General features: G+C 36.2%; 1 protein-coding gene across 3 annotated transcripts in view; it reads right to left on the reverse strand.

The window, feature by feature from the left end:
* The window catches only part of LOC124645311 (carboxyl-terminal PDZ ligand of neuronal nitric oxide synthase protein), a 170,197-nt gene that overhangs the window by 28,193 nt on the left and 127,363 nt on the right, over window positions 1-14,641 (reverse strand). For 2 of the 3 annotated variants that reach the window (XM_047185113.1, XM_047185112.1), the window contains exon 5: window positions 13,294-13,488. In XM_047185113.1, the coding sequence (XP_047041069.1) occupies window positions 13,294-13,488 (195 nt within the window). Of the gene's footprint in view, window positions 1-4,864; window positions 5,672-13,293; window positions 13,489-14,641 lie in introns of those variants that run through there. The other variant, XM_047185111.1, reaches the window with a different exon arrangement.

Below are 14,641 nucleotides of genomic sequence, written 5' to 3' on the forward strand. Positions count from 1 at the left end.
CTAGTCATGGGGCATATCTGACCCGCTTTGTAAAAAGTGGCGGACATGAATCAAAGTAGTTTTAAATCGTAGAGAATGGTATGACGTTTCTTTGAATATAAATATTTTATTAAAATTCCATGGAGACGAATGTCCAGGATCGTTTGAAAAATATAAAAGATAAGCAGTTTCAGAGGATTGTACAGGTTGCAATGCTAGTTTTTATTGTTAAAGACATTTCATAAAGAAGGAAGGTGCCAATCCGGATGACCAGGATCTGATGAGGATCTGGAAACCCTGAGAAATCGAGGGCAACTCTTGAATATTGTAGGCACGCATCGAGTCATAACCAGACATGTGAGTGTATTTTTGAGGGTACTGGTAAACAGTGAAGGTTTGGAGCTGATTTGATTATGCAGACTACAGAGAGTCAAGGGAACTCCCGAACGGTATGTTGCAACTACCACGTGTTTGGGCTTATTTTATTCGTATTGGCGAAGACTTTCCACAAAGATAGGTTTGACTGCCATTGTGGGATCGACAGCTAAGATCAGATATAGTTATGGGAACTCCTTTACAATTTATAACGTAACCTTGTGTTGGAGCTTATTTTAGGTGATGAGACTTTCTCACGTCTCCATCATCAGATAAGCTCTAAACCTTCACTGTTTGATAGTATCACCAGACATACATCTGAGAATCAAGTTTTAATCCTATGCATGCCTACAATTTCTGATAGTTGCCCTCGATTTCTCAGGATTTCCATCATCAGATCCTGACCTGATGACAATGGAAATAAACGGCGAGTATACTCTTTCACTACAAAGAAATGATTTCTCAAATCCGTCAAACTTGGTCGTTTAAATTCCCCATTGAAATGAGGAAAATATTTGATGTTTACACCTGATTTTCTCTAGATTCCCATGGTTCACATTTATGCGACTAATGCCATAGTAAATCAGAGCCTTTATCATTATACTGTGCTATATTTCGTTCGTATCCGCCGTGGGTATGGTTTTCATACTAAGGTGCCCAATGACCTTTGAATGATTTAAAATTTTTCACAGTTTAGAGGCCATTATATTTAAGAAGTGTTTGATATGAATTTCACTTTTTATTCAAAACTTTAATATCTCTACGCGTTCATGTGAAAAAGGGTAGGAAAGTTTATAATTATTAAAAAAATATTTTATGTCATGTAAGCAAAAATAATATTTTAATATTTTATGTAACTTCAAATTTATCATTTTCGCAATTTTTCCTTTATCTGTACTATATAACGTTGCTTCGTGCCGAATTTTAAGATTCTGAGTTCACGGGAAGTACCTTGTAGGTTTTGATTCCCTAGCGTGTGACGGAAATTCGTCTAAGGTGTTGGTAAAACTGCTGTATCTTTTGATCGCGTTAACTTAGAAGTTTGATTTTTTCATTGCTTAAAGGGACAATAGACCTAGGTATTTGGTATAAATTTCAATTTGGTACCTTTATTCGTTCGTGAGAAATAAGGTAGTGAGTTTCATTTTATTAAAATATTTTTATTATATTATATAACAAAAAAAATGAGATTTTCGCAATTTTTCCTATATTTGCATTATATAACAATGCTTTATGCCAAATTTCAAGATTCTGAGTTTACGGGAAGTACCCTGTAGGTTTTGATTCCTTTGCGAGTGTCGAGAATTTGTTGAAAATATCGACATAATCGGTTGTATCTTTTGATTGGCTTGGCTTAGAAGCTTGATATTTTCACAGCCTAAAGGGACAATAGACCCGAGTATTTTATGTGAATTTCAGCTTGATACGTCCACGCGTTCTTAAGATAAAGGGTCTTGACAGACAGACAGACAGACAGACAGACAGACAGACAGACAGACAGACAGACAGACAGACAGACGGACAACAAAGTGATCCTATAAGGGTTCCGTTTTTTCCTTTCGAGGTACGGAACCCTAAAAATAAATCTGTTTCGCTAAATGTCTTTCATGTACCTTGAATGCGTACTCGCCGCTTTTGAGGAGTCCACAGGGCCCGAAGGCCGAAAGGAACTAATAATTCAAGTTCCCTAATATCCATAATAAAATAAATAGCCGTTCAAGGCCCGTTTGTGTGAATAATGGCGAAGTTTGACACTGATCGATGATTGAAACGCCCAATATTTGTACGCGGATTACTGATGGATCACTAAAACGGATATTAGCTACCTGGTTTGAAACATTAAGCTCCTGAAAAGAAACCTACGTTCTATTAATATTAATAAATTACGAGGTAATGACACTTTTTTATGTGTGAATATACACGGTACGTGTATTAGAGTTATGGAGCTGGAGGTGAGTCATGACTTGTCTTTTATCGATATCGATTTTTGTTGACGGATACAGTTCAGTTCATACAAAAAAGAGAAAACAGTTCATACAGAAAGAGATTTCCTACTACTATGAAGTGTAGTAAATATTATTCAACATCAGTCTGTTTCTCGTTTTTAATTATTACATTATAAAGATTGACTTCAGCAGATGATAAAATTTTAAATCTGTCACTTTGAAAAATCCTGAACTTTTTCTCAACTTTAGATCACACACGCAACAGGAGATCAACCAACGACAATAATGGACATCTACAACTCAAAACTGCTGGAGGTGTTCCATTTATTGAAAACGATTATTCCACTTAAAAATTGACAAACAGCTGTCCCATAAGACCTATTTAAAGATAGAGTTTTGATAAAAAAAATCAGTGAGGCCAAGACACTGACCTTTATGCCGATCATAATTTCTGGCTACCTCATTCTCTAACACGTCAGTCGTCTATTTTCGTTGTCGTCGTCACTCCAGCCGGAGTGAGGTCAAAGAAATGCGGTTGGTTTAGGATAAAAGCTTTTGTACGTGCCAGTGCCTCGGACGGCGCTAGCTATCAATAAAAGCGCAACCCCGTGTTTACGACTGCATCCCACTCCCGATACATTACCACCAGTTCATAAATGGAACCATTTCGAAAAGGCGATGGCTCATTTCCGAAAAGGCGAATGGAATTACGAAAAGGATGGTTGGTGCATGGAACTTTTTTGTTGTTGCCATTTTGACAAGAATGTTTTGAATTTCGAAATGTCAATAGATATTTTGTTACGTTGTATTTGTAAATAATCAGGATCGTAAAATGACTTTTTATATACATCCTACAGAAAACGTGATCCTTTCAGGAGAAGCCTACTGAGATATACTTCATTAAAGAAAGCCTGAACTGTGAGTATGGACGTAGCTTAGTTTTTATCCTGGTATGAGAAGTGTGATTCTTAAGTGTATCCATATCAATTATATTGAATTATACAAAAGTTGGATATATCGCAGAAGGTTTTTATCCCGATAATTTTTTTACCCGGTACCCGTCCCCACGAGACGCAGGTGAAACTTAAAACAAAAATTATATTTTGATTTTGTATACAGAAAAGCTCATTGCTTAAAAAATATTTTTTTTAAGAGCAATGTACCTACTCAAAACAGATTTATTTCCTGAAATAATCATAACAAATTTCTAAAATCGTGAAAAACTAATATTCAGCAAAAACTAGCAGTAAAATTAATTCATGTATAATGTTTTCATTACAACTGGGTAAGCATTAACAAAAGTTTGCAACTTTACTTTTGTGAAACATAATAATGTATGAAAGGTTCAGCAAACATCATTATTATAATGTCGAGTTCTACTAGGAATCACAATCAGAATCTGTCTCTATCAGAGTCTGATTCTGATTCTACTAGGAAACATGAAAAGTGTTCGAATGAAAGATTCTTTTCAGTCGGCAAATTGATAACGTCTTAAATATTAGATCGAACTCAAGATCGATGTCAGACCAAGAAGCCTTTTACTTAACGACCAGACCCAGAGGTCTGATTAAATAGATTACAGCTATTCAGGACAGCCAAGAGTTATCAGGAAGATTCGATAAAAACTTCACTTTTTGCTGAAATTATTTTCGCTAAAACCACTTTCATTTAAAACGAATGCTTTAATTAAACACGCGAGGTCTCTCAATATTTACACAATCATTTAATTAAGATATGTGTAATTATAATACAATTAGTAAGTGTTGCTAGACTGTATGCTTCATTTAACTCCATTAGCACTTGTATGTTGATTTAGAACATAAACTAAACGCACCGAGAATTAATGATAGCGAAACTATGTTTTAGTAACTATTCCAGTGCGTAATTCACACGTTGGCGGCGGCAGTTCCAAAATATCTCTCGTGCAAACATTACCAGTTTACTAAAGTTTTCTAAATAATAAATGGACTCGACGACGGAAGTATCGCCCTTGACGTAAGTCCACGGCGCAGCAAAATAATACGCAGATAAATGTCACTGGAGATTTCAATATAGAAGAAATCGGCGCTTCCGTAGTCGCGGTCCTTGGCCGCGCCCGCCGCTATCAAAATAAACATCTGACAGTTGCGCTGATAGTCAAGTCACGGGCTGCCGCTATTGTTACAGCTTCGGCGCCGTATGTTTCTTGGCCATCAACCTAAGTGTATACTAATCACGCCTTGACGTAATTGTAGTCAGTTCCCCAACAAACTATACCAATTTAACTGTCTTACACAATACACCGTTCATATCGTGAAGTCATCGACCAATCGTAATTCTGAACTAACAACCGACCAGACAAGCTAACACCTTCACGTAGTTTTTATCGAACTCAGAGTGCAACGGAAAGTTTTCTCGATTTTGACATGTGTGACGGTATAAATAAACCGATTTAATTTTCTCATAAGGTGGGTTCTAGGTAATAATCAAAACAGAGCTATATTTCAAATAAATAAACATCCCGTCATTCTTGGCTTAAATGAATAATGTTTTTAAATTAACTTATCAAAGCAAAGTTCACGTACCTCTAAATCTGAGTCTAAACCTTCCAAACTCGATGAGTGTGGTTCGGATCTTAGCGATAACCGATTAGGTCTTCTGGAGAGACTATTGACTCCCATTAACTTATGTGAACGGCCTAGTGTCGCACTGCCACTACTCATAATCTCTGGTTCGCGAAAGGATAGTTTCTTCCTAGGTCTTTCACTAACGTCCTGTACTTGAACATCTGGATTCAGTCTTTCCATAACGGGTATAACAAGTCGAGATTGTACACAAACTTCTTCCGCTGATTCAAATTGCCGGTGCAGTGGTGATGGCTCTTTCAGAAACCCACCGATGTGATAATCCTCTAGCTCTTTCTCATATCGTTTACTCGCTCCTACTGACAACGGTCTCGGTCTCATGCTACCTGTGTATTCACGAGGTTGGACGTCTTCTATTCTACTTCTGTGTTTATTTTTCCGAACTTCACTGAACTCCGGTTCAGACCGGCTGGGTTTCAGTCTTTCATGACTTTTTTTGTCTTTGGAGTCCTGTTTTGGTAGTTTCGGTCGTTGTTGTTGTTGTTGCTCATGTTTTGGTTTGAGTGCACCTCCTAACGAAAAGAGAGTGCTTCGAGCTTTCAGTAACACTTCAGTCGGTAAGTTTTTCAATAGATGTTCGTTTTTCCTTTGTTTACTTTGGTCCCGGTGGTTCGACATTGTAATTGAATCACTATTTATCAACACACATGTATTTTTTATTTAGTCACGACACACACATTTTTGTGAAAGGTAATGCGCGCGTCCGTGCGCCTTGGTACGAAACAACTGAAGTGGCGAAGGCATGGCTTGCGCGTGCGTCGCGCGTCGCTCCAAGTACCACAAATAAACATATTCGCGTGTTTCTAAGCCCTATAATTCTCAGAACTGAGTGATCGGGAAAACTCTCGTTGATAACACCTGACATTTTCATGAAGTCCGTCTGTTTTTATTTCAAACGTCTCGTGTGTTTACATTTTCGAATAAAACGCTACAAGTAAATCACAGCCCTAAATTTTCAAGTGGCAGGTTACGACGTAAGGAATGGACCTGATAAAATTTATAAAGACTTTAGTTCGGCACAACTGGATGTGGTTGATGAACTGGTTAATGTAATGTATGACAAATGGTGTATTGAAAATCGATGAAACGAAAAGGCGTTGAGGACTTCACGGACATTTCTACATTCGTCTGGCTTATTACAAAGTAGTTTTTACTTTTGAATTTTGTATGAATTCCGAAGAGATGTCGTTTATCAAACTGTTTAATATCATTGATCAAACGGATTTCATAGAACCGAAATGTGAAAGCTATGTCATGAAATGGAAGAAAGATACTTTATCAAATTGAGCTCTGTAAGATCAATGGCACAATAATAAAGCGTCCCATTGACATGATTCGTCAAGATTCACGAATAAGAAATATGATTTTGATCCCCTTTTCATTATTTTCGTTTCATTTGCCAAATGAAGGGTTCGAATGAAAATTTAGACGGCGACGCGTGGAATTTGGCTCCGCGTTGCTGTTATCCTGGGCTCTAGCATTGATCGTAACCTTATTAAACGTGTTTGTTTGAGTTTACACAGCACTACGAGAAGTTGCACGTGCGAGAATGTGTACTATTCGCTTACTGAATGTATAACTGAGCCATAATCGTAATGCGGGCTTTAATAAAATACTCTCAATCAATTGGTGTAATTAAAAACCTGCCGCAAACGATTGAACGCAAACAACTCAGTTACTTCTTGAATATTTATGGGCTTCGGGAACGAGTGATCGGCGACGGTAATTGATTATAAAAGTCGAGTAGCTTGTGGACTCGAAGATTTATACTGTCTATAAAACGAAGGTTTGCGTATAACATCCCGAATTAGATAATACTTGCGCGAAGCGATCACAATTGGCAGCCAGCGTATGATTTCATGGAATTATATTCTTAATTCGAGCGTTTTGGAGATATCTAATAAATGTAGATATAACTGAGTACTTGTTTACATATAAGTGGGGTATAAATGATTTACATCATAGTACTAGAAGCTACGTATATATTCCAGGTAATGTAGCAGAGGCGTTTCGCTAATTGATTGATTTAAAGCAAGAAAATAAACTGCCGTGTGATAGATCGTGGTGATGTGTATTGTTAACACGTGTGAGCCAGACTTTTGATGTAAAGATTTTTACGTCATACACGATAATACAGAGGAAGTTTAACAATCTACCATTTCGGTACTCATTAACTTAACTATATTTAGATTAATCTACATCCCTGTTTACCTCAGACAATATATTACGTAATAGGAGTCTGTAAATCTGAAAACTGGTTTAAACTAAGAATCCTTTGTAAAATGTCTATTGATAAGTATTATCCAGAAGTTGTGTGACGGAGGTTGGGACGGAGGTTGGGCAACGTTAAACATTGTCTATACCCGCATCGACATAGTTAGAGCCAATCCCAAAAAAGTTGGGGAAAAGTTTTAGCAAAAGGGTTTCCGTTCCTGAAGTATACTTATATTCTTCTTTTGATTAACGATTTGGTGGTGGCTACAACCATTGTTATATATTAACTTAGAGAACGGCAGAATATTTTATGTACGATTTGACATATATATTGAAATACACTAGATAATATTTTCTCTATTTATAATGTTGGGACATCTTTTCACACACGTTCGGCTAGCCCCATGATAAGTTGTTAATTATCTTGAGTTACGGGTGCTAACACAACTGATTAACTACATATAGCTGTATATATGCATATTACACTAGATAATAAATACAGTTATAAATAACCATGTATACCCAACTGTAAAGAAATGAAATGCAATGTCCATAAATGATCAAACAACAATGTACAACACTGTAGATATACAGTGACCTTTCTTTTAACAAAGTAAATTGCAACAAAGTATTTAAAAAAAAAAAAACAGTGCAGCACTTCGTTATCCTGAAGACCAACTCTTAGTCTTCACTGAAACTCAAGTCACGTAAACTGTAAGTTACATTACACTTGTAACACTATTCGTTTTCAATAGAAAGGTTCAATGATTCAGTGTCAAACGAAAAAATACCTTATTTCTAATGAAGCAGAATAAAAAATTACATATAATTACGCGTACTACTTTCTGACTTTTAGATTCAGACGTACCTTCGGAATAATTTTCTTTATATCTTTTTCTGGTTAGCTTTATTTGGGCCATATGTCAGTGTCAGCTTTCGCAAAGATTTAGCAGAATTACTTTTTGTGTACACTCGCGTCTAATTTGTGGAATAGGGAAGATATGTGATGTTTCACATACCATTTTGTCGGCAACGGAAGATTTGCTGTGAAAATTAATGAGTACCGTTTTCATGGGGCTGCTTTCTCTGTAGCGAGAAATGTTAGCTCGTGTTCATTTAAGGGCCGAAACAGGCAATGTGCTGCAGCGATGTGCGTTCAATTTCTAAACAAATGAAGGGATAACCAACAGATATATATTGAATTTATCTTTCGAACTCTAGAGCAGTGGTCTGATCTTCCAAAAATCTTCAACATGTGGAAATGTCTGATATAAAGTATAAAAAATTCTAAGACGATTCTTAGTATTTAAATAATTTTTTTGAACTACAAGTACTTTAAATCAACGTCGAGAATGGAACATGAGGATTGCTCGGACCATTTAAACTTTTCTAAAAGAAATTTTGATTTTGCTTACCATGTACCTAACATTTAATATTTCCTTTAAATAAAACGTAGACGCATTCACATTTGAGACTAACATTAGTGATTCTGCTAAGTGTCATGACGTCACAAGTACAAATGCATTTCCACGTGAATATGACTGGGCTCACGCGAATGTCACACTTAATTCTAATGCATTGAAAAGCAAAAGTTTTTCTTAATAGTTTGGAGCAGTGATACTTTTACAGCCCGTTTCTTCATCAAAAGTAAAAGCCAAAGTAATGTCGTAAAGTAAAAGTAACGGTCAAATTCGTTTTTTCAAGGCTAAAGTAACAGCAAAACTAATAGGTAAAAGGAATTTGACCGTAACTTCTAACTTATGTGACTGACTATAATGATGCTATCATAATTTCATAGAAGTTTTTGAATCTACGGAAAGTAAAGGTACGGAATTTTCAGTCGCATACTCAAAAAGAGGAGTGCAATTTATTATATTAGGTTATTAATTCAGAATGTTATAACTAAAGCTTACTAAGATCAGAGTTTTGTAAGAAAAAGGTTTAAATAAAACATTAGCTTACGTTTTATGTATACGATTATAAGTTCAATAGAAAACAAAATTAGATAGAAGCGTGCCCCTGACAGGCTTATCTCTTTATTATTTCACTTCATATTTGTTTACTTTCAGTGGTTTCCAAAAAGAAGTAATTGTATCCCGAGGTCAAATAGAGTTTCCATTAGTAGGAATCAAATCTGCTCCGGCAGATTTCATTGGAAACAAGTTTCATCTCGCGGTTTCGCGTCGTGTCTGCTTCCAGTACACGGATAAAAGACAGTCTATGCGTCATACTCAATTCTCAATTATATATTAGCATGGCATAGGCTATCACTCGGGATTGTACAGTTTCCTAAAAGAGAATTTAAAAAAGTACAGATCAGTACTTTTGGAGCCTTTAGCTTTAGCCTGAAATTGGATATCCAAAAAAACACACTTAACCTTCTGTCCGTAAGCTAGATGTCACTATAACGCCAAATTGAGATTTGTATCTGCGTAAATATTTCGGTGCACAACAGCTGTGTACAAAATTAGTTCCTTTCTTAATGTGTAAGCGTTCTATAACGACCGAAGATATTCGCAATTTTGTTGTTTCACCCGGTGTACATTATAATGTTAACTTATGTAATTTGTGCCGAAATTTTCAAAAGTGGAAAATTCTTCGCACAAAGCTCCGAGGAACAATAATAAAATTGTGAATAAAAGCAGCGTCAAACATCTTCCTACGTATTAAATATCAGAACTTGAGCAGAGTTTTCCTTATTGTATTTATTTTACCTACATCCCAATCTTCTGTATAGCGTTTTTATTTAGCTATCCAATTTCAGGACACGTTTTGTTTCTGTAAACGATATCAGTGAATACGATTATTGAAGGAGGTACGTACTTTGCTGTGTATTATGTTTTGCATTCCTAAGAGGATATCATCTTATAATATTGATAATATGAAAACCTCATTCTGTAGCTACTTTGTACGCTGAAAACTTCAATGAGGCGAAGCTAGAAAACAACGATGTTCGATTTTCAAAATTGTCTTGTAGATCTACTTTTCATGTCGCCGTTTCGAAAGTCGAAGCTTTATTCAGCATGAAAATGCAAACTACAAAATAAAACGAAAAAATAACTTAGAAAATAAGATTATTAATACAGCTTTTTTAAACAGGATGCTATTTTTAATAGGATTTACTACTAATAAGGCTTAGCTTATTTTATTATTATTTGCCTAGCATGGCTTACTGGCACATAATGAGGCTTGTAAATCTATCGAGTGCAAGCTAAGTGCTCTTAGTCAAATTATTATGGAAAGATTTTCTTAATAATTTTCTTTATAACATTTTTTAATTAATATGTAAAATACGAATAACCTTTTTTGTAACGTATTATTATGTCACGGTTTCACAGTACATCTGTGAATTATGACTTTTTTAATTAACTGATGAATCGATTAAATCGATATTCGACATGGTCTTATATTAGAGTATATAATACAGGTGAAGCAACCATCCATTTTGAGTGGCAACTGTGAAAGATATATTTATACATGTAAGTATCCGAAATCTGCGTACTCAAAAAAACATGTAAGTTTTTCAAGTGATTTTAAATCGTCTTGCATAAGTCTTAAGGTTTATTTTGACCCAACAGATAAACCTAATATTAGCTTCCCGATTGATAAGGGTGAGAATTATGCGATATCCAAGCATTGTATTGACAGGCATATTTTTATTATAAACGATATTAGTCTTTGTATGACAGTAGTGTATTATTATTAGTTTTATATATCATAACCTAACCGTGGTGATTGTCGGCAAACTGACGACGAGTAATAGTATAAACACTGACTGGTATAAAATACTTGCAGCGTACTTTTCGAACCTTTAATCGGTCCATTTATTCAAAAACAGCGGACTAAAATTGGAATGTAAGCTAAAGATCCGTCTCAAGAGATTTTATGCCTAAGTACTTGATAAGGCTTGGTACAGTGTAGCATGTCTTAACTGCTTGTGTGCCGCTAATTATGAAACAATAGAAAATCAATTGTGCTCTGACTTACAACGGGTTAAGCCTTAGCAAGCATACGCTTAATACAAGCTGATGATGATGACCATGACGTTCTTAATATTTGTGCATTAGGTACATACATTGTCCGATAACTAAAAAGACACATTGCAACGCTTAACTTCAGTCAGTTCTGCGTGATGAATGGACCCTAACGTTCGCTCATAGTCTGACTGACAATACATTCGGTGTGAATCCGTGTTTAATCTCTTAGCAACACTTTGGAATCTAATCGGTGTTCCGCGCAATCACTCAAGAGGTTCGAAACGTTCGGAGTTACATTAGAGCAAAGGGTGTGATTATGGACTGCAGGTTTGGGTCACGAAATGTGGTAAACTTGAAGTCACGTATTATTCAATTTACTCTAAATGTGTTGCATCTAAAATAATGTTTTAAGGCATCGGTGATGAAACATTAGAAGGTGTAGGTATATTTATGAATGTTTTTATTTAAATAAGTGATTTTTTTAAGGGTAGGTTAAGGTTAGGTTACCATTTTACGTAAACGATGCCTAACCAAATAATAACGAGCTGTAACTAGGACGGCTGCCAGTCTGCTTTTTGACAGTTTCTTATAGTATGGTCATCATTATAGTTAAATGGTACAACTCATCCTTAAGCTTTTCTTCGATTGCGAGTCAGTTAAAGGGTTTCATACCATGTATTTTGTTCCGGCAGTTCCTGACGAAAAAGGATAGTTGAATCAGATAAACAAAACCTACAGTCCGTTACCGATTAAAGTCCATTACTATAAGTGTAACATTTACTCTGCGAGTGGTAATTTCCACATATTGTTCAGCCGAGTGATACGCAGCTGCGGTTTATGGCTGGGCCCGTTTACGAGCCCTGGCGATCTTAATAAACAGCACGCTTGGCTCCGACCACTCTCGACCTGACTGGTTTACCCACGGAGGAAGGAAATATAGTGGAGATGCCATAAGGAAGGTAGGTCAGGCGCCCTCTTGTAGGTCAAGTAAAGCATGGTAGGTGTGATGAGTTACTAGAACTAACGAGGCGTTCGGGTTCCTTGTCAAATCAAGACCAATCTGTCAAAGATTGATCCTGACTGATTGGTGATCTTAATTTGAAAATAATGGGCGGGTTTCCAAAGAAGACGTGTAAGAGCGGAGCTAATAACGTTCCTTGTCGCCGAATTTTGGCGCGACACTTTCTTAAGAGATTTTGTGTTATGACATCTCTGCTAGTCATTTTGTTCTCCATGGGTTCACTCGTTAAGGTACCTTCACTTCAGATCGCACGTTTTAAAGTGGATTATCTAGGATCTAGGGAGACAAAGGAAATGTGGCGTGTTTTATTGTGAAAAGACCGTTAAGAGCCACGTGTTTTTGTGCTTCGAGTATGTTCAGGTGAATTTGTTTTAAAAATTCACTTTTTGTTCGTAGTAAAGTTTGTTGACTTTCGAATGTTTCTGTGAAGTGCATATTTGTGATGTCTGCCTATGTTGATGTGTATGATTTGTTATATGCAGTTGATATGTTACATGTTATAAAAGCTCGTTTCTGACAGTGATTAATATTTTCAACCTCTTAAAATGTGACTTTCAGTTTTCGCGAAGGGAATCAAAAGGAATACTGCAAAAATGCACGGACAAAATACAAATTGCATTCATTTCTTATAAAGCTAATAATTTATTTTAAAGAAAGTCCCTTTTCACTTTTAATATTTTATTAAGAGAACGATACCAAAATCATCCAGTTCTAGTTATTTCGCAGCTTTATTTCTGAGCACAAAATAAATTGAATAGTCCTGTTAATTCGAGTAAATGTTCCGACATCGTGAATGAATGAAAAATATTTGCTCTTGAAGAGGGTGCGGGCGAATATTTGATATTTAGATGTTCATCTTTTGCAAATTTGGGATTCCATTCCGTCACAAATTCAAGTTGAGGCCATTTGTGTTTATCTTTAGGTTCCGAGCCAATTTGTGTTATTGTTACAAAACATTGCTTTAATAAATGTTGACATTCTGATACTTGATTCAAGTCGAAGTAAACTTTCAAACGAAAAACTCAACATTAAGAATCAAATTAGCTTTTAAAATCGTCTTAAGGAAGTCGGTAATCACATTACATTTTAGTCATAGTAAGCCGTATTTCACAAGAAAAGCGAAAGCTACAGTCTAAAAACTGAACTTTAGTACTCACCTTGCGATTACTCTTGAAGACGTTGCACTTAAAAACGTTAGTGGCGCCATCTCGCGCGATGTACGAGAAGATTTTGAGATCGGAGCTGTCGTGCGACACGTAGAAGATGCGGTAGATCGGATGATGCATTATCTCGGCCGTCTCGGTCGTCACGCTGGACTTGCTGCCGCGACCGAAGAGCTTGCTCGAACTCTTCTGTAACAAGCAGGTGCCAGTTAGAAGCAGGTTGCTAATGGCACAGATTACTATAATAGTTACTACGGTGATAGTCGGGGTAGGTAGTGATGGGTATAAGTATGGGAGTATTCGGAAAAAGTTTTGAATTAACAATTAATTTAATGGTATTATATCAGCTGTTCATCATAAAATTGCTCTAATTTATTACACGCCTCGAGATTATTAGGAACTCCTAAACATAAAGGAATTAAATGAAGGTCCCCATAGATCACATGAACGCGAGCTTTTTAAATAATAAACGGTAATATTTTTAAGAAAATTCTCAAAGTAATTTCCATAATGAAGAGTGGACCAAGATTATTCTTCACGGGCACAATAGGTCGTCGGTACAAAAGAAGCTCGGAGCTGCGGCTTCAGGCAGCAGGTTGACAGCCGTCTATTATGGCTCGACATGATTTACGAGCCCCGGGAAAAATCAGTGTCACCGCTTACTCGCATGGGAGATAATTTAGTAATATGTGCTAATATGCCACCGCTTAAAAGATGATAATGTCTTTCAAACAGATTAAAAACAATATTAAATTATTCCACAATTTATTTGCGCTTGGATTTTTTCCTGAAATAAAGCGCAATACTCAGTGTTTATTGCGCCGGCTACTGGAGCATTCCCTCGAGATTTCAAACAATAGAGGGGCGCCATTGTTTGAATTAGAAAACGACTCGATTAACCAGAGCAAACCTAGGATTTCTGAGGAAAATTCGAACCTGATTCCGTAACTGGAGCAAAAATATTTGGCCGAGAACATGACGTGGAACACGCATTATAGCACAATTTCATTTCTGATTTGAACCAACATTTTTCTTTGGGACGCTTTGAAGAATGTAAAGTCGCACTGATATATTTTCTTTAAGTCCGTGAGAATTGTACTGATTTATCTTTATAAAGCCACGTTGACTGGATAAAAGTAGCAAAATTACAGCAACATGACAGTCTGACATAGTTACAAGGATTTAAACTCCAGGTATTTGGGTAAGCATAATTTCGGTGACAAGGATCTAAAGTATTTGTGCCATCAAACAGAAAGTAAAGTGGACGGTCGACGAGCTTTGTAAATTGTGTGTCTAAATTGCATCGGCTTTCGCTTTGGTTTATTTTAAACCAAATACAAAA

Source organism: Helicoverpa zea, chromosome 31 (assembly GCF_022581195.2).
Source record: "Helicoverpa zea isolate HzStark_Cry1AcR chromosome 31, ilHelZeax1.1, whole genome shotgun sequence".
NCBI lineage: Eukaryota > Metazoa > Arthropoda > Insecta > Lepidoptera > Noctuidae > Helicoverpa > Helicoverpa zea.